The following is a 24,254-nucleotide window of genomic DNA, read 5'->3' on the forward strand; positions in this document are numbered from 1 at the left end:
TCAACATTATAGGAAATAGCAAAATGAGAGATGGACAGTAGAGCTGGGGCAGAATTGGCTATTACAATTAAGCAGTAAGCAGAAAATCATAGTGGAGTGGGGCACAGAAGCCCAAAGGATACCTGCAGTGGATTCGCACTTTGACCTTTTCACCCATGTGTATAGCAATTATATGAATACTTGTACTAGGAGACACAAACAATGCTGATGAAGACCAATTTTTCTGCCGACATGAGCAAAACCTAGTGTCATCATGTATACAGAAACAAATCTGCCCTGTCACATCATCATGCTCCACAGGCAAATCCAGAATTACTTTGCTTGTGCATGCCGTGTGTATGCAGTCATGCACTATAGTATGTGTATTAGGGGGCATGAGGTGGGATGGGGGGAGCTGTGGCAGACAGTTTGTGCTTCTTTGAGTGGCTCTGGCATCATCAACATAACGAGCAGGCTGAAATCTGTGGAGGGTGAAAAAGCAATTTACTCTCCCACAGCTGAGGGGGATTCGCCACCACCATTAATTATCTGTGTGTGTGTGTATGTGAGTGTACATGTGTGTGTGTGCATTTTGTGCATGTGTAAGCATGCATGTATGCACATTCAGTAACATAAAGTATGCATCCGTTTTATATGTGTATGCATGTTTGAGTGGCATTTCTCCCACAAAGCAGGTCCTATATGTGTGTGTCTATGTATATTTAACAGTTTGTCCACATTGTGTATGCCTGAAGGTGATTTGCAGCATCAATTTTCCCTCATTCACAGCCACACCCATTGTTAAAGAATCTGAGACACGCTGCATTCACACATCCATCTCTCCAAGGCTGCTTTATATGTGCACAGCTAATATCAACATTACTGCCTCTTTCTTTGGATGGATGGATGGATGGATGGATGGATGGATGGATGGATGGATGGATGGATGGATGGATGGAGGTGAAAAGAGGGCGGTGGCAGGCATTGTAGGAAATAAAAAGAAACAAAGGGTCCATCACACACTGGCAACATGTACACACACACACACACCATCCCCCAGGTGCTGGTTTCGGTGGCTGAGGCCGTCACTTGTAGAGGCGACAGAATAACGCTTTTTCACCGGGAGTGAAGGAGAAGAAAGAAACAGGATGCATGTGGAGGGTGACAGTTTGTCTCCGCTGCTTGTTATTTTCACTCTTCAGTACACACAGTTCACACACACAGAAACAAATCATATCACATAGACATATAGACTGGTGCACAGAGCTCTGCACACACACCCACTCACAGTATATACCACTGCATAGTATTTAGGCACTGTAATGCTACGTATTGTATCATGCCAGACAGATGTCTTGTGAAAAGCTCTCCTGAATTTGAAGCTGCACTGCAGATTAGTGTGCCTTCATTCCAGTCATAAACTCATTTAAAGTAAGATGGATGCTTGACTTGTCAAGGAAGACATAGTGTTACATTTTAAATGTGGTTATAAATGTCATTATATGCCAGAGGATCAAAATGGAAGATGGAAGACACAGCTCTCCATCAGCTGGGCAATTTTATTCAAGGACTGAAGAGTGAGAATCAGCTGCAGCAGTTTGCTATACACCATGTGAAACTGTAGCAATAAATGAAATGCAGTAAAAATCTACTTAACACTGTCTTAACCAAGTATAGTTTTTATAAGCCCAACCTCAGTGCTGCACATTTTTTCCTTGTGTTTTTTAAAGAACGGCAGTTGTTTAGTTACTAATTGCAGGTTGCTTTCTCCTTCCCTTCTATCCAGAGGTCCAAAATAGCTGTGTACGAAAAGATGTGGTCGTACATGAAGTCTGCTGAGCCGACCGTCTTCACTAAAACCACAGCAGAGGGTGTGGCAAGGGTCCGCAAGTCCAAGGGGAAGTATGCCTTCCTCCTGGAGTCCACCATGAACGAATACACAGAGCAGCGCAAGCCTTGTGACACCATGAAAGTCGGCGGGAACCTGGACTCCAAAGGATATGGCATTGCCACACCGAAAGGCTCACAGTTAAGGTGGGTGGAATAGTGTAACAATAGGAAACAGTAGCAACGCTGATACTGTACTATTGCTGCGATATTCCACCTACCCTGCTGTGCCTTTAATCAAACAGCTGGTATCAACCTGTCACTGCTGTCAGGTGAAAAGATGTGACCACAAAAAGTCAGGAATTGAATCTAAAATTTGGAATTTGGTCATTAATTGAATGTAAAAACAAACTAGTGCAGCATACTGATTTAAAGTTAATGTCAGCCGTCTGTTTTCACCCAGCAGCAGCGACATAAATGTGTTGAATGTGCTATTTATGGTGTTTCATCACTCATTCTCTTGTTTGCTTAATTTTTTTCTCCTTCTGTCTTTACTTTTTTTGTATTGCATCTAATTCTGTCTGATTCCCTTTGTTGTCCTCAGTGTCCTTTGCCATCTCTATGTCAGTTTATGGCATGTGAGCTCCACTTCACTGTCTTGTGTCATGTGTGTCTCTTTATGCTTGTATCCTTCCTTCCTTTCTTTCTTGCTGCTCTGTCACTCACTCTCTTTCTCCACAGGGCCACCTTTCAGGTAACTCTGTCCATTTGTCTGCTGTCTCATCTCTTTGTTCCTTGATGATTATGATGATGATGATGATAATGATGATGATGATGATTATGGTAGAGATTTATTAACTGTTTGGTCAGGAGGAGGGGCAGAATCTCAGACTGCTGCCACTGCATCCCAAGCCACAAGGGGGGGAATTTATAGACAAACAGGAAACTGGATGTATGAAATAGGAAGCAGAGGGGCCTGGCAAATGGGGGGACCAGACAGTAGACATCATACAGGATCACTCAAAAGAAATACTGAGCGAGAAATGAAAAAAAAGAACACTTCCAGTACAAAATTCTGAAATTGAACAATGCAAAACTACATCATTTTAAATAAGTGACAGAATCTAAATCTGAATAAAGGGAGCCCAAGAGGGAGGAAAGCAGTGAGGAAGCAACCAAAAAACAGTCCTACTGTTGGTCATGTTGTTAAGATTTTTCCTGAGTGGACACTTGCGTTATTTGTTGGTGAAGTAACTGTGCCATTCGAGTAAAACATAATCATCAGGAGATTTTTTTATGCAAATAATGCATTTATTATTTTCCCCTTACAAATGGAGCAACCCTTCTACTGTGTAAACATGACATTTTAGGGCACTTTAGGGCATCATATGTGGAGTTATTTTCATGCACAAATTCGTAATATTGATGCTTACCAGTGTAGCTGCAGCAACCTCTGATGGAACCAACATACAAGTGACAATAACTGTAGTTCTTCAAGGGGCCGTGGTTTGTGACCCCTTTCAATGACAGTAGAAAGCCCATCCAGCTCAGCTCTTTTTTCCTTAAATTGGTGTCACTGCCAAGACAGCGACGATGGCAGCCTCCGATGATGAACTTCTAAACCACTCTTCCAAAAATCTGTGGGGATGTGACATAATCTTTGTCCGTCTCTGTTTACAGTCTGGTCTGGCATGTGGTGAAAGGGGATTGGGTTTTTGTGTTTTCGATGTGACAAGTGCTCACTGAGGTAAAATAATACAGTAAGCAAGTTGGACCTTATGCTCTCTTTTCTCTCCCTCTTTCTCCGTCTCTCGGCACTTTAGAGTCATTGTGTGAAAGGCACAAACGGCACAAGCTTTACATCCTGTCTTATAACTTCCTCCTGTGTATGGTGCAAAGATCCTCAAAGCCCCAGTCACCCTTTGGTTTCACTCTTACTATGTACAAACAAAGTGTTTCCGTTTATAGGGGAAAAGTGACAGACAGCAGGTGGATAGGTGCCTTTTTAAGCCCCCCAGCCCCCCAAATGAATGAAATTTCTGGGACTATCCACGGTTGTCTCTGGCTTCTCTCAATCTGCGGAAAAACACAGTTTCCAGTTGCACACTTGTGGCTGTGAGTGTGCAGGTCAGGTGAGCCTGCCTCTCCTCCTGGTGCACTAATCACAACGCTTACTTGACTTGTTGGCGAGGAGCATGAGTACTCTGATGATTTAAATGATTATTATTAGAGATGTTTCCTGACATACAGCAATGTTTGAGATGCATATCGATTTGTGAGTGTTATCATGATTTACAGATACGTTTGAACTGTTTTCATCTATACCTCTCATGCTGATGAGACACATGGCCCCAGAGGACACTGTCTCTCTCTGAATCTCTTGATTATCACAGCAAACAATTATACTGATTATTTCACAGCCCTTACCTCCGGTTTACTATCAAACCCTTACAGAGATCAGTTAGATAAAGCATGTGTACGTGCAAAGGGGTGGACTGACAAACAAGTGGGCAGGGACTGCAGTGACCTTTTTGTAGAGATAAGCCTGGCTGATTACAGCATCTCAGAGACAAAGGGATGGTAGCAGCAGGGAGGAAAAATGTCAGAGGTGCTTTATGGGCGGCAGTAAAAAACCAAGAAGTGACAGTGACTTTATAAAGGACAAAAAAATAAATTGACAGAATGATCTTCTTCTGCAAAACAATATATTAGACAATTTAATACCATCACGCTACATATACAGAGCTTAGCTGAATACACACACTGTATGAATGCTGGAAATTTAGCTCTGTGTCCCTGAATTTTGTTTGGAGGTCAGTCACCAGTGTAAGCTGCAGCGCTGTAGGAAAATGAAGCCACACATACCCGAACACACGCACACAACTGTGAAGACTAAGGAAGCAGCGGAAGGGGGAAGAGCACCATCAGCAGGCTGCACAGGCCTGGTTAACACAGGGTGTACCAGCAGTCTGACACTCACTGTGGGGGCCGTGTGATGCTGAAGAGCAAAGACTTTTGTGAAAGATATGGAGAGCACCTTTGAAGTAAAAGCATAGTCAAAGAGAAAGAGTAAGAGAGAGCGTTGTCTGGGGGGTACATCTCACCTTCCTTCTCCCTCTCCCTCCCCATCCCCCTTTTCCTTCTCCTCCTGGCTGTGGACCACCATCCATCCTGTCTGTTTGTCCCTCCATCCTCTGACCAAACTATCTTATCTATTCCTCCCTTTTTGTTGTTTTTGTTTTTGAACTTAAAGAAACGCGGTCAACCTGGCCGTGCTAAAACTCAACGAGCAGGGCCTGTTGGACAAATTGAAAAACAAGTGGTGGTATGACAAAGGAGAATGTGGCAGCGGGGGAGGGGATTCCAAGGTTAGCCCTCTCTGTCTGCCCCCCCACCACTAGGTGACGGGGGCCGCTCACCAGTCGAGTGGCTTGCGACGGTCCCCGTCCTGGGAGCGTAACGCATGCATCTGCCCCAGCATAGAGTTTATAGCAGGGGAAAAAGAAAACCCATAAAATCTCCTGAGACACTTTACGGCTTCAAAAATAGGCACAAATGTTGTCAGTGGTGTGTGACTTTTTATATAAAAGGTCCACACAGAGTGACAAAGATACTTTTTAGCTTGTTGAAACACATAAAAAGATTATCTTTTGGTACAGAAAACCCTCAAAAAAATTTTTTTGGGGAAAAAAATCAATTGGCTGTACCTTGTAGAGGTATAGCCAATACAAAATTGCCAGAGAAGATCAATACATCATACAATTTTATGTTAAATTGTCACAAGAAAAAGTGTTCATTTTCATTATAATGCAGGAAAGTATGTCCCTTTTGTGGGTGAGTGCCTGCCAAGATAAATCAAGCACATCTCATAATAATAACCATTTCAAATGTGCTTGGCACTGAGCAGGTAATGTCCCTCTGAAAGGACTGAGTGCAAGGTAATGGGAAAAGGTTTAAGTGATGGATCGCTGGAAAAATTACTGTGAAGACAAGAATATTTGATATTTGCCCCCTAGTGGCAGCTCTGAGAGGGAGAAGAAAATGTGAGAATTTGTGGTCAAATATCACTGTTCCAAAAATCTGTTGATCAATTCTACAGCACATGAATCAGTTTTTTTTATTATTTGAAGCTGAATTGCACTAAGTCAGCAGTTTTCTCGTTAGTAAGGCTGCAGTTTGTCTTCCTAGCGTGGAATAAAGCACAATTGATAAACTGAGTGGTAATAAAACCAGTTTCTCCACAGTTTGCTAATCACTGTTCCATAGAGCTAAATGAGTGCTAACATAATGAGATTTGCCAGGTACACATTCATTGATTTTTTTTATCATGTTAGCATTAATATAAAGCACATCTGAAAGTAGCCCAGGAAAACAGAACAATAACTATGTAAAAACATAATAACAAATGTTCCTGTCTCACTGCAGCTTACTCTCCCAGTCATTGCACAGAGCTAGCTCAACGCCAATAGTCCTGGCTTAACAGTATTTTCTATGGTTGCTTGTTCGATAAGCTGGGGCAGTATGGGTGTGTTACCTGCAGTGACAAAGGTGGGTCCCACTCATATGTCTGTAGCTCGCCTTAGCTCCTCGCTCCCCCCCAGCCCCTCCACAACGAGCATACACACATGTACTCAGTGGGATCCACGCTAGGTCACCTGATGTCAACTGAACTTTGTGACTGAGCTGTGCAATGCAAATGTGAAATACTCTAATAACATAAAATAACATGACCTATGATGTTATTTATGTTATTTTTACACGCGAAGAACCCCGGTAAACCTTGCAGTTTTGAAACTGAGCGAAGCAGGCGTCTTAGACAAACTGAAAAACAAATGGTGGTATGACAAGGGAGAGTGTGGACCCAAGGACTCTGGAAGTAAGGTCAGTCTCACGTTGCTGTGGCCCGCAGAACGCTAGCCTGAAACTGTCATCCTGAATACGCTCCAGATTACTGCAACTACTTTTTAAACACTTTCTTTAGTAGCCTAAAACATCATTACTTATTTTACAGATTATTTTCTACACATTTGATTAAATATGAATATTATTCCTGGTGATAACACATTTATGAGACACCAGAATAAAATGGTATTTAATAATCAGTTTATGTAGCAATCTGTGGCAATCCATCTTCATACCAAAGATATATAAAGTTGATCATCAGCTCATGCTTTTGTTTATATGTTATATGCTCGCCCATTTTTGATTAGCATTATTAACAGTAATTTGTTGCAATAGACTTGATATTTAAATTATTGAACCATATGTTTTTAGTGTTTGGTAATGCTTTATCTTACATGGCCATACTTTTCTCATGCATTGATTTTATTTCATTGAGGGTTAGGTACTATTTAAGGGCAAAACAAGTTTTCAGTGACACAGTCCTGAGATGGTGTGTTCACACAACATACAACTTAAATGGCCAGGCACCACCTATTGACATTTTAAAAGCTAAGACCGGCACTTCATTGATTTGTAGGTCATGCCCTCAGCACTCACTGACTAGTGTCAAACATTAGTTTTTAGCTTTATGTCGCAGACCTCAGCTGGAAATTACTTGTAACTCTTTCTTTTAATAGTCTAATAGTCTAAAGACACTATCAGATGCAGGTGAAGTAGAACAGTTTTCTACTTATCTGCAGCATCTTCATCACATCTTCAGCAAAACAATATGTAAACATGGACACATAAGTTAAAGCATTACCATGTTATAAATTACAGTTAAATTTTCAGTGTAATACAGTATACTGCCTACTTTTTCTCAACTTTAAAACATTAATTTAATATTCTTCCTACTTTAAAGAAAGTTTTTTGATCTAAATGTTCAGGCCAGGCTACTGGAGCCTTTACATTTGACTGAATGTCATCACCGCTCAGATTAAAACCTGCTGTACTATTTATTAATTCATTCTGCACTTTAAGAAACACTTAGAAATGTGAAATGTAGTTTTGCCGAGTGTTGTAGGTGTGTAGTATATGTGTGTGTTAATTATCTTGTAGTAGTTTTGTAGTTTATACGTATAGAATGTAATATTGTAATAGTGCATATTAACACTAAGCTGTGAGTAGCTTTGAATAGTAGTTCTAACCATTTAAAACAGAGTTGTTGTCTGTGTTTTTCTCTGCCAGTCTCCAATCCTTTGTCTAACTTATTGTACCCTGTTGTCTCTGCTTTCTCCCCCTCCTTTCCTCCACCCTCCTGTCCTTCCCATGATGCACCATGTCCTCCTTCCTACACCCACTCAAACTCACCTTCCATCATCTTGCCTCACTTGCATTTTTCATCTCTTTGCACTACTTACTCTCTGCTTCCCTGAATCCACCCTTCGACACTTGGCCTCCACCCTTCCCTCCCTCTTCACCTCCCGTCTCTTCAGGACAAGTCATCCCAGGCTCTCAGCCTGTCCAATGTGGCCGGGGTCTTCTACATCCTTGTGGGCGGCCTAGGCCTGGCCATGCTGGTGGCCCTGGTTGAGTTCTGCTACAAGTCACGGGCCGAAGCCAAGCGCATGAAGGTGGACCTTAGCCCCCCCCACTGCCCCAGCCCCTCCCCCAGCACCCAGAATCTAGCCACTTATAGGGAGGGGTACAACGTGTACGGCTCCGAGGGGGTCAAGATATAGGGGTAGGATTTAGAGGCTCCCATATAGGTGGGGTAATGGTGGTGTTGATCATGGTGGTGGTGCTGTAGATTTTGTATTGTTGAGGCTGTCGCAGCAGCCGTGTTGGTCTTCATGTGGTGACGAGGATGTGGTCAAGCATTGTGGAACCAATGTAGATTTTTTATGTTCTGAGAACGTTTACTTTGGCTTTTTTGTTTATTTTTTTGGCGAATATTTTATTAGATTTTTTTTTTCTGGGCTTAAATCTGGTTTCTGTTTTGGTAAGATTACAGCTAGACTGGGGATAGATTTCTGTGACTACAGATTTGGTTCCATCGTCTTTGGCTGCAGATGGTGATGATGATTACAGTGATGCTCTGGGTTAATGACTTGACAAGACAGCTGCATTATAATTAAAGCCAGTTTTTAACAACGTTTTAAAGAAGCAGGGATGCACAACTCCAACAACACATTCAATGCATTTTTAAAAAAATTATTCTTTATTAACAGTTAAACTGCTAGTTTGAATAATCGTGGCTTTATATTGTCTTTGTCAGGCCAATGGTACAAAACCAAAAATATATTCACATTTAGAAAATAAATATCTACATTGTGATATATTCATTTTAATACTGTATGTACTGCTGCCAACCACATTAGGAAGCATTAAATTAGACATCTTAACTGTATAATAATAAACATAAAAGTATTTTCAGGATCTGTTCTTTCAGTATTTTCTTAGTTAAACTATTCTAAGGTTGAGGCGGGGTTTGGCTATTTTGGTATTTCACTATTCTCAGAGCAGAAGTTTGTTAGTTTGGTGTGCCTCATTAAAATCTATAACTGCTCCTAGCTACAATTTAATTAGCTGCTATGTGGACACCAATTATCATGGATTTAGGTCTGAGACATCTCTTTACTCATAATGTGATAAAGACATCTCAAGAAGAAAAACACGATTAAGGTGTTTTAAGATTCCAGTCTTCATATCAGTTTCTCCTCACTTCTCAATAACACCACTGCAAGGTTGTGAAGCAGGCAAGAGAACAGTGAGCTGTTTGTTCACTGCCTGTTAAGGTCAGTTCACACTGAGCCAATTCAAACTAATTTAGGGCAAGTCTGGTCTTCTGACAGCGTGAGCAAAGTTTCTCCTGCAAACCATTCCCTTAGAATACTGATTTAAACCTGTCCGTTCAGGTAGTCAGCAAACTCTTAAAAGAACAAGTGACACAGCAAGATGAATTTTTATTCACCGGCTCCTAGGTACTGTGTTTGCTAATGACTTTGCAGCACACTTTATTTTTCAAATTAATCTTCTTCACATCCTTTTTTCTGGTAGACTCAGATAGTGATGGTGGGTTCGTTCCATCATCCATTGACCTTTTCTAAGCTCCTTTGACCTGCAGTCAACACTGTGGATAATACCTCACTGTCTCATTCATGTCCCGGAGTTGTGCATCCCTGCTGCCGACAGTCCTGACAGGGAATTGTTCCACTTATTCCAGCCCCAAGAACTTCAAAACAGCCCACTTAACTTAATGTTAATGGCGAGGAATAATTGATGAAGCAAACACTTCATATAGAACAGCTACTTAGTGATGTTGCAAAAACGTGACTCATGTTTATTGATGTAAAAGAGCAATTAAGTCCAAGTGACAAACACTGAGCTTCATTTTATTGGGTCGGCTCAGCCGAGCACTCTGAGACAATGTGAGGTTGTATTTGATGATCACATAAAGATACTCAACAACTAGCCTGCAAGTACAGCAGGATACTAAATATTAACGACTGATTTAAAATAAGGCCTAAAGTTTGTCAAATATGAGAAATATGAGGATAGAAGTCTTTGGATTATACAGCTATGTGTCATTTAAACTATGGTAATATTAACCAACGAAGTTACAAACAGCAGGTAAATCTCATTTCTGGTAGTTTAGTGGTTAGGTGTTTATAGTAGTCAGGTGTTTATGAATTTTATTTTCAGCCTTCCACATGTGTCCGAAGGTCTCTATGTTGCTGAACTTCAAGTTGATAGTGAGCCATGTTTGTTCCTGGCATCATTTACACTTCCTCATAGTGTAGCAACCACAGCACCGTCAACCCCCAGTGAACTCATTAAATGTTCTGACGAACATGAAGCTTTATGGCTGTCACAGATATGAGGTTTTCATCTGTGCTGCACAAACTTTACTGGAACATCACAGAGTAGCCTGTCTATGTGAAGTGTCACCCGGCTCTGAGCAGTATATAGTCAGTCACTCCCTCTCTATAAATCTGAAACCTTGAAAGAAAAATCACTCCTTCACGTTTTTCCTTTTGTCTTTCCAAAAGACCTCACCTTTTTCAATCCTGTCCTGTTCAAATCCACACCTAAATCTTTGACTGTTGAAACCCAGAACCCAGAAATGCATGGTCACCCCTGAAATGCAGATGTCTCTACCCTAAACCTCGTCTACTATACGTTTGTGGATTGTTGCCTGTGTCGTTTATGGTAAAAATATCACTGTGCCCTTGTGCACTGCAGTAGCCTTCTGATGGATTTAAATGTGTAGTTTAGGGCGCATTCACACATTTTCTTTTTAAAATTTTAAATAAACATTTTTTCCATTCAGATTTGGATACAGCCATTATCCTTCGGTTTATTTTCTGCAGGGTCAATGAGCACATTACATGTGGCTGCTGGTGATCTAAACAGAAAGGTTATTCAAGCCACTGCTTCAGGCACAACAGCAAAACGAATATAGTTTAACTTGCAGCTAAAAAATAACTACACTTACAGTTCAATTTATTTGATTACTTCATTGCTAGTTTTGTAACAAGAAGAAATCTGCAGTATTCTCTTAACGATCTGTGTGATTGCACCCTCAGACCTTTCACTTGTTAGTGTCCTTGTGTGTGGTGTGTGCATGTGTGTGATCTCTGCATGTGTTTGTGTAGAAGCCTCTTTGTGCGCCTGGATGCATTTGTTGCACAGTATCCAATGCATGAGATGATTTTTTGTTTTCAAACAATATCTCCACTCTGCTATCTCCACCCCTTCTTTCTCCGCCCTCCCCCTCTGTCTGTCCTCATATAGCTGTCATTTTCTGAAGCCATGCGGAACAAGGCCCGTCTGTCCATCACAGGAAGTGTGGGGGAGAATGGCCGCGTCCTGACGCCAGACTGCCCCAAAGCCGTGCATGCTGGCCACGCCTCCCTCCGACACCCCGGCCTTGCAGTGGTCTCCTCTGGACTGCCCTGAAAACCAAAAACACCTGCCGTGCCTTAACGACACACAACATACAGACTTTGACAAGGACACACCTACATGCAATTACATCAGTCACACACGCACACATTATAATGAAACTCAAATACTCTGATACAGCAACACATTTTTACACACTTGAACACACTCTTTGCATCCCCATTTCACTTTCCTGCTGCCACTGACTGATTTTAGCTGTGGAGTGATGGGTGGACAACGGACAACAATGACGTCTCACTTGCCTGCAGCTTTTTTTTTTTTTTGGTTACGTTTTGTTTTTTTGGAAGGACACCACCGTGACATCGTCAGACCAACAGGAAAGCCAGCACAGATTTACATGAAAGGAACAACGAGCTGTGAACACGACCACACACCTGATCATGATGATGATGATAAAGATGATGATCACAGCTGATGGTTTAAAAAAAAAATAACCAAACGACTCCTGTTCCTGCTCTGTCTTTATTGGACAACATTGGCTAATGCCCATGACCCTTGACAACGCCTTACTTAAGACTACAAACATTGTTTTCATCATCATCATCATCATGGTCATCATCTTAACTTGCCTGCAAAGACTGAGTGCCAGGTATTATAACCCTTAGAAGACCAGAAAACTGTAAGCTTTGAACGTTTGGACTGTGCAAACCCCCTACTTTACCATGGACTGTTGAATGAAAATGCTTTCTTACTTTCCATATAGAATGATTTCCTCACCCCCAAAGCAGCGAGCCAATCAGCCACTTATATAGAACAGAAGTAACCTCAAAACACGTGTGGCTGATCTCGGCCGTTGAACACAAACGGGGAGGGAGGGGTGTAAAAGTAATAGTAATCCTTAATGAAGACCTTCATCAACAGCATCATCATGACAGTAGAAATAAGAAATAGCATCTTTTTTGGTGAGTGGCAAAGGCAAGGGTTAAGCTGTATATTCAGTTAAAAAAAAAGAAGAAAAAAATAAAACATATGGGCAGATCTCAAATGGCTTCTTAACAAAGTGCTTCTCAGCCTGAACATTGCAAAATTTAAAACCTTTCAAATCCTATTGAATCCGAACAGCTGAGGAAAAGGCTGCAGTGCTCTGAGCAGCAAACCATTCATTTCACCGTGAAGTGATGAGGGTGAGAACACCTAGTCCACGTTGTGTGCGCTTCATTTGACTTGAACTATAAAGGCCTGCTGGTACATTTTTCCCAGTTTCTTAGTATGGACTCTGACGAGCAGTTTGGTTGTCATTTGAGATCCTCGGTCTCCTCCAGCGGCTGAGGAGACGTTCCATATCAGAAAGCTTGCTTTTTAAAACTGTTGTAAATACCTGCGTAGCAAATCAGAACTCACCTGTCTTTTTTAATCATCTTAGATAACAATTCATTGCAATAATGAATATAAAAGAAAATGCCACTACTTGTAATTAAAATACAAACTTTTTTATAAATCTACATATTATACATAATACAAATAAATATATATCTATACGTCTATAGAAAGCTATAGAGAACATTGATCACTGATTGTCAGAGGCCATGGCATACATTCTGTTATATGGCTGGTTTTTGATAACTTGAGAGTATTAATATGCCACAGTCTTTGTGTGTCCTGCTAAACACTGAATGTCCATCCGGCACTCACATGGACACACACAGAAACGCACGCACATACATTGTTGCATACACAGGGTCAGCTCAGAGTGATCACTCCAGCACTGTTAGTTATTCACTGCTTTTCAGTGTGTAATAGTCTTTGTAACCCCCAAAATCTTTTTGTTTGTTTGTTTGCCCCAACAAAGTCCCTAGTATCCATGACTGCATCTCACACAGTGACAATACGTGTAGAGGTTTTGACACAGGAGAGGAAGGGTCAGTGTGATACTGTTGGGAAGCTGTCTGACATTTTAAGAGTGTAGCATTTGTGTGTTTTATGTAAACAAATGTGTCAGCTGCAGATTGAAATCCAACTAAACTAACCCTACGGAAACTCCTCCCAAACAATGTCTACTAGCAATCATATCTAGCCAAGGTAACCGAAGCGGTGTGTATACAGATTGTGTAGATCAACCCAAACCCAAAACCTAGCTGGACAGATGTTGGGTTCGGGTTAGGCAGGGGCTCTGTAAGAACACCTAGTTCTTCTTCTTAGTTTGTTCCAAACTAAGTTGTCTTTTAGCCCTTATGGCTAGCCAGAAAATTTGGCTTAGTACTGCTGCAAAGGCAACTGTTTAATATGCATTAATTCAATATTTAGTCAATGGCAACATGGAGGATCACTCAAATACTCTAAAATCTATTTAAGCATTTTGTTTGTTAAAATAAAAGCAGAATATTAGTTTATTCAGTAGTTTATATTGATTGCTATGGTTGCATGCATCTGGCAGTTCTTCCTAGTAAGAATTATTAAGGCTACATACTGTATTTCATTTACCGTGCAGTGCACAAACAACGTTGATTAATGAGCACGGCTTTTGATGATATTTTCTGATCATTGACAAATAACATCTGCCTGGCTCTTTCAGATACTCTGGTAGTTTTCCAAAAATTATAATAATTCCCTTTGGGATATTTGTTGCTGGCTTTGTTGACATATTGACCTATGCTGAGTGTGCGAAAGCTTGCCAGGCTTAGCAACAGTAACTAATGAGGGCGGAGTTTCCATATGGTCAGTTCTGCGATGTTTCTGTTAAAGCGGCAATCTTGAATATTTGATGAAATGATGTGATGGTTCTAATTTATAGTGTCATGAAGTGGGTCTTTGAGGTGACATTGCTGGCAGTTCTGTTTTTGAGCTAACTTTAAAATGATGGACATCCCTCGGTGTTTGCAATGACCACATATTGCTCTAGGTGGGGCCGAAGAGCAATAAAAAAAAACGTACATTATTACAAAATTACAACTGGACTGTTGTATTGCTTACATAAATACAGTGCTGAGTCCTGCATAGTCCTGCAATTGTAATGTGGCCTCAAGTAATTCAGGACGCCACTGGCAGGTGGGTGCTGTCATGTGTCACTAGCATCACCCTCCCTCGTCATCTACACTCATGCTTCCCCTCTTTTTGGATTAGCTGTGTGATGTCACAGTGAGTCATTCATCTTTGAATGCTGTTAGTCGACAGATATTCAAGATTGCCACTTCAGTATCCCCACAACTGTTTACAAAATGGAAAATGATTTTGCAGCATGTTGGTAATACTTTGATCTATGACACAGTGTGATGCTGTGGATGAAGATGGAATATTGTTTCGCCTCTCCTGTCCATCTTTGTGTTAACATTCCCCCTTTAACCCTGGATCCTACCTCCTCCTTTTTTTCTCTGCCTCCTTCAGCATTCATTTTTCAACAGAACTCTCTGTACATAGTGCATCAACAGTGATGAATGACTTCAATTTCTGCCCTAAAATACTGCAAAATATGGAAGGAAATGAGTCGGGATGTTCAGATACCAGTTGACAAGTTTTGTTTTAAACTTTGAATGGTGACTTTATTTTGTTAAACTTACACTCATACAGTACCTCATCATGTATTAGTCCTGTAACACATTTATTGAAGTCAAACTCAACAAACAAAACCAGTAGACATCTTTAAAAAGACAGATTCCAAACTCTCTCCCTCAGCCCAAGGCATCAGAACAGCAGCGCTGTGCACAGGAAGACCTGTGGAGACAGTGGGGTTCTGACACATTTGCAGTTCTCACTAATCTAACCCAGAACAGACACCCCTGGCAGTTACACTGATGCTATTTGTTTCTCTGCCACGTCCAGCACACAAGTTTTCGTGCGTAGACAGCAAGAAGCCGACTGCTGGGCTGTCGACACACTCTGGCTTTAACACTCTGTTTCTTTCTTCCTTTGTTTCTTTCTTTCCATTTGGTTTCTTTTTCTAGTAAAACATCAATGCTGAATCTGCTCTCTCTCTCTCTGTGGTTATTTATCCTCTGGTGTTGTGCTGCTGCCAACCCATCACAGGTGTGATGTTGTTCTGATGGTTGACCTCACTTGTTTTATTTATTTTGACAATGCACAGGGCATACTAGTGAAATGTACACAGTCTGACCTGGACTAGAAACAGAAAGCCTGAAATAGTAACAGCAAGAATCGATGTTGAACTGTACAACAAAACTCTCAGAGGTGGTAAATGAAGAATCAATCTGATATTACATAATATCCTAACATGATATTCTTTGTTTGTTTGCCTCCTTTCCACACGGCCCAGTGAGTCAACCACAAGTTCATTCAGTGCTTTGGGAAGCTCTGTGATGTCTGATGTATTTGTGACTCTCCTCTTTGCTTTTTTTTGTCTTGTCCAGAATCTGCCTTGAGGCAAAAATTAAGAGAATCCATGCTGTGTTCCACCAAGTTGCAAAATTGAATAAGCCAACAGGCTGTGAACACGTTGGTGGTCTAATTCTGTGAAAATTTAAATAGAAACTAGTTTAGCTACGGCCTGCACTGTCAAACCAAACGTGAGAAATTTTAACAGATCCTTGCACTTTTTTATTTTAATGAGAAAATAGACCCATACCTTGGGAGCATAGATTCTGGTGAAATGTCCCTTTAAAAGTATGGTGTCAGAAACTCCAGTCCAGGAGAGTGTAGGGGTGTGAGTGAAGAATAGCAATAACACAGGCCTATTGACTGGATGGTAGAAGTGCTCCTCGTGAAAACATACAGTAAATATCATGGAGGATTTAACAGCAAAGCTTAAAATCACAGCCAGTTCAACTCAATAACTCTGAGGCTTTGAGACATCTTCAAGGACAGCAGGGTTTTTAAGCCTCAGCAGAGTTTTTATGTCTGTGTGTGTCTGTCTGTGTGTGTGAAGCACCGTCTCTGCTCTTGTAGACCCACGGGTTAAAAATTCCCTGCTGTGATTTTGTCACTTGGGCTCCTTTCTTCAGTCCTTGGGGACCTTACACTCCTAATGCAGAGCCATCACTGACAAGCATTTCCCATTATTTCCCATCTCACTCACACTCGAGCAGACACACACATGCACTCACACACCATGCTGGGTTATTACTGACAAGTATTTCCCATTTACCCACAGATGAAGCAAAATAACAGTTTTGGAGAGGTCCCGCCACCCTTTTAACCTCACAGCTTCATGTGCACACACACACACAAGCGCCTTCAGTCTGCCTCTTTTATCATCACTGCAGAGTGAAAGCTGCCTTTTCTTTCACCTTTTAATTCTTATTGGTTGGATTCATCTGGTCTTTCTCAGGCTCTGTCTCTACCTCTCTCCTCATGTCTGTCTCTCTGTTCTCAGGCTCTGCTCATCCCCTCTCCTCCTGTCATACTTCATTTTTGCATCCCTCTCTCAGGGGAATTCATCTCAAACTCTGATATCTCCTCCACGGCTCCCCCTCGCATCATGACCACCTCCCCTGCTCCTTCTTTTTCTTTGAGGCGCCTCTCATGATCTGAAAATTAAATTCCAACACCCTCGGTCTGCACTATAGCAGCTCATCCCTGTGCTGTTTTTTGTTGCTGCTGCAGCTGCTGCTATGGTCTATTTATTTCAAGGCTTCCATTAATAATGGGAAGTGTGGTTTCTATACAAACTGACCAGGTAGTCAGATACAACATGAGATGACAACACATGAGCACGCAGCCGGGATGCTACATCATTTTCTGACTGAATGAATTTAATAATCAGCATTCATTTAACGCCACCTGAAAGTGTGACTAAAATATTTAGACTTCAGGTTCAAGGATGAATCCATTGGAACTGATCACCAGGTGATTAAAAAAAAAAACAAAAGGGTTTTGTTTGTTTTGTTTCTGGATGATTGAGCTCCTTTTGCTGCGAGTAAAAAATAAATGTTACCAATAAGTGTTTTCATCTACGCTGAGATGTGTTAATATTACAGATACAGTGAGGGTCAGAGTGAACACAGTGCAGCCAGTTATTTGAAATCTTTTTTTCCCAGATGGTCCTGTGTAAGCCATCTATTACATCAGGTTAGTTGTGGAGGCATTTATGTCTCATGTTGGGAATATTAATTCTTTTTTTGGGGGGAAAAGATTATTCTTGAGAATCTTAAGAACAGTTTTATTGACCCAAAAAGTACATAAAATTATTCAAGGCAGCTATAAGGCAGGAAAAAGAGAGACAACTTTAACTCATCCATCCAACCAACAGCTGAGAGTTGGTGTACACACTGGACACACTTTCGAAGAAAAAAAAAACACTCACTCTACGGCCACTTTAGAGTCCCCAAGGAAGCTGGAGCACCCTGAGAAATCCCCCACAGCAAGCCGTCTCCACAGAAAGACCAGAGAAACAACATGCTGACCCCTGCACCACTGTGGCAGCACACAACCTCAATATCATTATTGATTATTGTTTTACTGAAGATAATATGTCTCATATCAGAATAAAGAAAAATCAATACCAGCATGTTTGCTCATTGTAGCTTGAGAATCTGATCATGAACACCAACTGAGCAGTTGGCATGTTGACAAAGGAAACATGGGGTTTCATTTCATTTCCTGAAATAGCCAAAGAAGCGCCCCAGTCAAATGAAGTGTCTACCAAAAATAGATTTAATAGACTTAAGTCCATCCACTTGTGTACACCTGGGTATTCTGTGTATCAGGTATGCTTTTAAGGTATTAGACCCCCTTAAATCCTTAGACACAGACCTTTTAGCTGCACCAACAGCGAGCTCTGTGACCTGTGGGTATGCTGCTTTTATTTTTATGGTCTCCACCTGTGGAGGAGTCTGCCAGGAGACCTGGGGGTGTTTGTGATTCATTTTGATAGAAAAGCTTAAAAAATGTAATAATTTAGAATCTGATTGGATTTTTTTCTAACCAGCCTGCTTTTTGTAATAATTAAGCTGTAATACATGTAAAAATGAGCATTGTGTATCTTCACCTCTGGCCAGAGTCCCTCATACAGCAGGCAGCTGAGCTGCTGAGGGACTCTTTTTGTATCCATACAGTGGATTTTCAGAACAGTCTAAATCCAGAGAGGGCTAAAGAGGAGCCTTTTATACGAAGCTTTCATCTCACAGGCAGATGAAAATAAAAAAAAACCCTCAGAGGGGAAAAATAAACTAGTCTTTGTGATTAGATCTTCCTTCCTTGATGACCTAACCGTGACAGTTGTTATGTAAGAGCTCAGGTGATTCACTTGTGACTTTAGATGCTTCATATCATCTCTTTATCAAGCTTTATCCAAGCCTTCCGTCACTAGGTTTCATCAGTTTTAGTTAAAACCCTCAAAAGCGGGGTCTTTAGAGATGGGGGGGGGGGGTTTGCATCAGTGAAATACTCTTAAAGTGATTTTTAACGCTCGTCTCTTCTTATTAGCGTCCATTGATCTGGGAACCCCTGACAGGCTTCCTGAGGAGCATCAATACGGAGGAGACAAAAAACTATCATCTAATTCTCTTTTACCATTATTCTTCAAAGACGATCCATGAGGCATGAAGGCGTGAGAGAGAGAGAGGCTGCAGATCATCACAAGCAGCAAGATAAATATGGAACACAGATTTTATTCAACTTTGATCATCACAAGATTAGTCTGGAAGATTTTTTTCTCAAAGCAGTACAGACAAATATACACAGGTGTTAGGGCCATATGTAAAATAATAAAGTAAACATGATGTAGCCAGAAAGTGGACGGGGACGTTTGGTGTGGATCATAAGTTTATGATTCCTCACACATTTATGGGGAAACAACTGGACGTTCGTGACTTTAAAGTTGTATCATTTCAAGAAAAATCTCAAAATTTGTGAGTTTACAAGAAATTGATTATGATTTTAAGAAACATTGAAAGTACAGAAAACTGCACATTAATTTGGAATTGGAAGAGGCTGTGAAGTTATCAGAGAGTTATTATTGCCATTTGTTTTTTAAATATTGACCCCAACCTCCTTCTGGCTTTGCATTTTTTCTAAATATAGCCCTAAAATACCATCAAACAAGTAACAAACACTCATACGAATAAGTCAAGGAGGGAGAAATCAATTAAAAACATACAAATATATTAATACATTCATACTCTGACTTATAATTAATATAGATGTTGTTAATAATTCTACATTATAATACACAGTAGAGAAAGGATTAGATAAAAAGTAGAATACATGAACACAAAGAAGGGATACTTCCCTTTTATTTTGTTGGCATGCACACCAGGCACCCTGTTTAGTTCAGGATTTCTTCCATACATTTTAAATGGCAAACACACACCACCAGATTTTAAAGTGTAAAGGACCAAAGTTTGAACGGTTGCATTCTGTTTAGCTGCCTTTAAGTTTCAGGGTGTTCCAAACTGGCACGATGGTGTTAACTTCTGTGCTTCTTCAACTATAAAAATCTGAAGTTTAAAATTCATGAACAAATGGTCACACACTGTTACAACAAATTATATTTACACAAGCGCTTGACAGCATCACAGCAACTTTGTCTTTTTTTTCTTTCACTGCTGGAAACTTAAATCATTTAGACGTGCACCCATGCACAACGACGCTGATTTGGCCACAGTAAAAACATCCATTCTTTCATACATAAAGCAGTTATACAAGCATTTGCATTGACAACAAAGGGTTTTAGATCTTATATTGCACTTTCTGTGCATTAGTGCATTTAGGTTTAGAGCATTTAGAGCTGAACATTTTATAAATCAAAGACATGTTCGGGGTATGAGCAGCTCAAAGACGACTTTTTCTTACTACAGCATCGTCTGTTTTATGTAGACAATCAGAAGGCACTGCTTTATCCAGATGGTCATAAATAAACCCCGCCCTCCATCTTCAGCTCCTCCTTGGCCTAATCCAGCAATGATCAGTTAAATGCCTCTGACCTTCCTCAGTGATATGTGTGTTGGAGACTTGATGCTGGTGTAGATACGGTGATGTTAACAGCAGAAAACTGTTGCTTCTCTCTACTAAACCTTCACTGTCTGATGGTCTTTGTGCAGCTGCATTCTCTCTTTCTCCACTTGCAGGCGCTCTCTCTCAATCTGCAGTCTGCCAGCCTCAAATTTAAAGAACTGCAGCCTCTCTTTCTCCAGCTGCAGTCTCTCCTTATCCAGGCTGAGCTTCTGGGCCTCCAGATCCACAGCTGACATCCAGGATGTGCCTCCTTTCCCCCTCTCCCTCTGTCCATCATGCGTAGAAGAGGTGGAGGAAGAGGGTGGGCCTTGTTGTGGCGGCAAGTTAAAAGAGGAGTCAACGTGCTCTGACTGGCTGACAAGCAGGAGCCTCAGCCTCTCTCTCTCCACCTGTAACCTCTCCCTCTCCAGCTGCAGTCGCTCCCTCTCTACGTCCACATGTCGAAGTCGCTCCTTCTCCACCGAGAGCCGCTCTTTCTCAACCGCCAGGCGCTCAGTTTCCACAGCCAGCCGCTGTTTTTCCAGCTCCAACCGCTGCTTCTCAACTGCAACCAGAAATCCATTGCTCATGTTCTCATAATTGTTGAGTCCACCCAGTACGTGAGCTGGCAGGCCCATCTGGCTGCCAGCCAGTGGAAGGTCCCTGTTAGTGGTGGAAGTCGGATCCTTGGAAGAGCTGAGCATGCCAAAGTCATTGTGGGAGTAAACCTCACCAACATGCCCGTCTGCACGGGACTCGATGTCACTCAGGAGGGAGGGAATATCATCCTCGTCCATTTCTCCATCTATTACATCACCATCCAGCTACAAAGAGGGAGAGAGTGAGATTATTAAAGAGACACACGTCTCAACAATGTACTCATCATCAGTCGTACTCAGATGAGAAAATTACCTTGATGAAAGATGCAATCAAATTGCATCATGGGAAATGTGGGATCTTAATACCTACTGAGCACACAGGTGCAGACAGACACTGCTTACACTGCACCTTTTAGACTCACGTTTTTCTTAGGCTGGCATTGATAGAAATTCGTTTCATAAATGATGATGATGAGTCCAGCTCATTTTAGTCAAAATTCTATTTAATATATAATTTTTAATTGTTTAAAGTGTTTTTTATTGTTTAAACTGTAATAAATACAGATAAAAGTACAACGACATGAGAAGTTTCTCAGTAATATATATATACAGACTCTTAATTAATTCCCCCCACGGGGGATCATTATCCATTAAACCGTGTGATTTGATCTGAAAACAGATCTTATGTAATCACAAAAAAGTAACATTTAAATGTCAATCTTCAATTAAACCCTAATTAATTAACACATACTTAATTTGATTTGGTCTCTACCTTGTGAACCTACAGGAGCCCAATCAACTGACGGGATTAACAAGAGACACTTGAGCTACACAACATGTTGCATAATCACTGTGATGCATTAAACATCTGCTGATGAGGACGTTAATTAAGCTAATTAACACATCAGCAATACTTGTGTGTCAATAAGGGCTTCTCGCCTTCACATTACACAAACAGTGAATCCAAGACAGATTGTGTTATAAAATACCTGTATCCTCATTTCAAAGTTATTGAATCTGAATATCCAGGAAACCTGTTGTGACTAGACAAATGATGTAAATAAAGAGTTTGGTTTCATACTCTGTATTCACTGACATCATCCTCCATCTTCACTCCTGGCAGGGTCATCGCAGACGGCCCGCTTGGCTCACCCAGAGACGCCAGTTCTGGCCAGTCGCAGTGACAGTCCTTTGGGAAGCCGGAGGGGTCGAGCAGCTGGTCACACCCAGATTCCAGAGAGGCTGCCTCGTGCTCAGGGGAGGACTGATCGTACTCAGTCTTCATCGTCAAAGAGGAGGATGAGGAGGAGAGAGAGAGCTCAGCCTGCATCTGTTTTTTCTTTGTCAACGCACGCCAGTCCAGGTAACGACGCTTCACCTGTGAAGGACAACGGGAGGAACTGGCTGTTTACTGTTCTAAGGAGGGAGGTTCTAAAATAAATAATACTGGATTTTAGCAGCACCTCAGCAGCTGTACGCAGCTCCCCCTCCCCCAGGGCATTCACACCTTGTGCTACTTCTTCCCATGCCTGCCTCTTCAGCTCATTAATGGCCGTGTTCTGTTCAGTGACACAGAGCAGAGGAACAAGAATAAACAGTTAGATTGTTTTATTCTAATATTTCTAACATGGATTTAAGCCTGAGGTGTTATGTAAGTGAACATGTCAATTCAGGCTCTTAAAGTAATGGAAATGCTAGTTAAAGGGCCAGTGCGTAGAATTTAGTGGAACTATTCGCATAAATAGAATATAACTCATATTTATGTATATTTATGCGTAGTGAGTGGGTCCTACTCTCTTTTTTCTACAGAAGCCTGGATTAGACAAATCCCAACACTGGTACTCACTACTTTTCTGCCCATAAAGTGTTGGTCAGTGGTAGCCTAATGACCTTTTGATTAGCTAGTTAGTGATTTAATGTCTCCAGGAGGCGCTGTATAGTTGGTTAAAGTGCCTGCCATCAAACAGGAGAGCCTTTGGCTGCAACCTCACCACTAGATGTCACTAGATTCTACACACTGGTCCTTTAAAACAAAGCATGTCTGCATTACAAAAACCCTCCCTAGGCCAAGCAATCCTGAATGTTTTAAAAGAAGAGAGTAAAACACGTGGCATCATCATGTGCTATTAAAAATCAAGACTTTCTCTTCACTGTTGGATGAATCCAGCACTGTGTCAGGTTATTAATTAACCTCTCAACCTCAATACAGGATTTTCTAGAATGATGAAAATCTGCATATGCAGGGAATCCTGCCGTTTAAAAACAGACATGGCAGTGCTCTCTGGTGGACAACAGAGATACTGGAGACATTCTTCTGCATGGCAGTCTAATTAACTGACTTATATCTGCCAAGTTGTTTATTGCTTTTCCTTGTCTGACTGTGGTGGTTTAGACTCTCATGAAACAAGCTGCTTCAAAAACTTTTTTCAAACATTCAACTTTGTGGTCACAAAAGACGGGAAGGGTAAAACTGTTGCTAATTGGCTGCTGCAAGATGGGGGGACATTAGCTGAACGGTTGCAGCTACAGTTGTTGTTAATCTGCCCACCTCGACTCACGCTTCACAGGACACAGATCACAAAAAATAAGGGCTTTGTTAAAACGTTTTACAGTGGGTGAGTATGGACATGAAGAGCAGGTGTGCATCAGTCAGTCTAAAACAAAGATCAGAAAATACTGCATGTACCCACAGAATAGAGCTACACTTGCTGTCTGTCATCACTTTGACACTGTATACATTGTATAATGCAGCCTGGGTCATATACTTCATCACATATTCATTAAAAGACAAGAGGAGAACTACACCTGCTGTCTTGAGAACAACACGTCCCTCCTCTTGTGGATCTCCTTGATGAGTGTCTGTGTTTCTCTCACGCTGTAGTTGCTCTTCCTCTTCCTCTTCAAATGCTTTCCTTGCAGGAAATCCAGCTTGGCAGCAAGGAGGGGACAGAAACCCCCAAACAGAGACAGAAAAAAGAGGCAGCGAGCAACAACTGAGGAAAACAAAGGAGAGGAAGCAAAGAATAAAAGAGGGCTGTATCAGAAGAGATAAATAAAACAGGGATGCAAAGACCGGTTAAAGTACAGAAGGGAACCGGGCTTCAGGTGGAGACGTGCAGATGTTTGTTGCCCATGTCTAGTAGTGTAGCTGTCATTCAAAGGCACAAGAGTTTTCAT

The 24,254-nt window shown here is 41.3% G+C and overlaps 2 protein-coding genes across 2 annotated transcripts in view; one reads left to right on the forward strand and one right to left on the reverse strand.

The window, feature by feature from the left end:
* gria4a (glutamate receptor, ionotropic, AMPA 4a) overlaps nt 1-15,461 on the forward strand; it is an 84,775-nt gene extending 69,314 nt beyond the window's left edge. Inside the window, exons 15-18 of the mRNA XM_028418866.1 lie at nt 1,766-2,013; nt 5,060-5,174; nt 8,184-8,321; nt 11,485-15,461. Of these exons, the coding sequence (XP_028274667.1) occupies nt 1,766-2,013; nt 5,060-5,174; nt 8,184-8,321; nt 11,485-11,649 (666 nt within the window). The 3' untranslated portion in view covers nt 11,650-15,461. The remainder of the gene's footprint in view (nt 1-1,765; nt 2,014-5,059; nt 5,175-8,183; nt 8,322-11,484) is intronic.
* Nucleotides 15,462-19,195: 3,734 nt separating this feature from the next.
* On the reverse strand, nt 19,196-24,254 carry msantd4 (Myb/SANT-like DNA-binding domain containing 4 with coiled-coils). The gene is made up of 5 exons (XM_028420055.1): nt 24,163-24,254; nt 23,883-24,111; nt 22,541-22,636; nt 22,159-22,455; nt 19,196-21,302 (listed from the first exon to the last, which is right to left on the reverse strand). The coding sequence occupies exons 1-5, from the start codon at nt 24,252-24,254 to the stop codon at nt 20,553-20,555; spliced, it is 1,464 nt and encodes a 487-aa protein (XP_028275856.1). The 3' UTR covers nt 19,196-20,552.

This window comes from Parambassis ranga, chromosome 13, assembly GCF_900634625.1.
Source record: "Parambassis ranga chromosome 13, fParRan2.1, whole genome shotgun sequence".
NCBI classification, from domain to species: domain Eukaryota; kingdom Metazoa; phylum Chordata; class Actinopteri; family Ambassidae; genus Parambassis; species Parambassis ranga.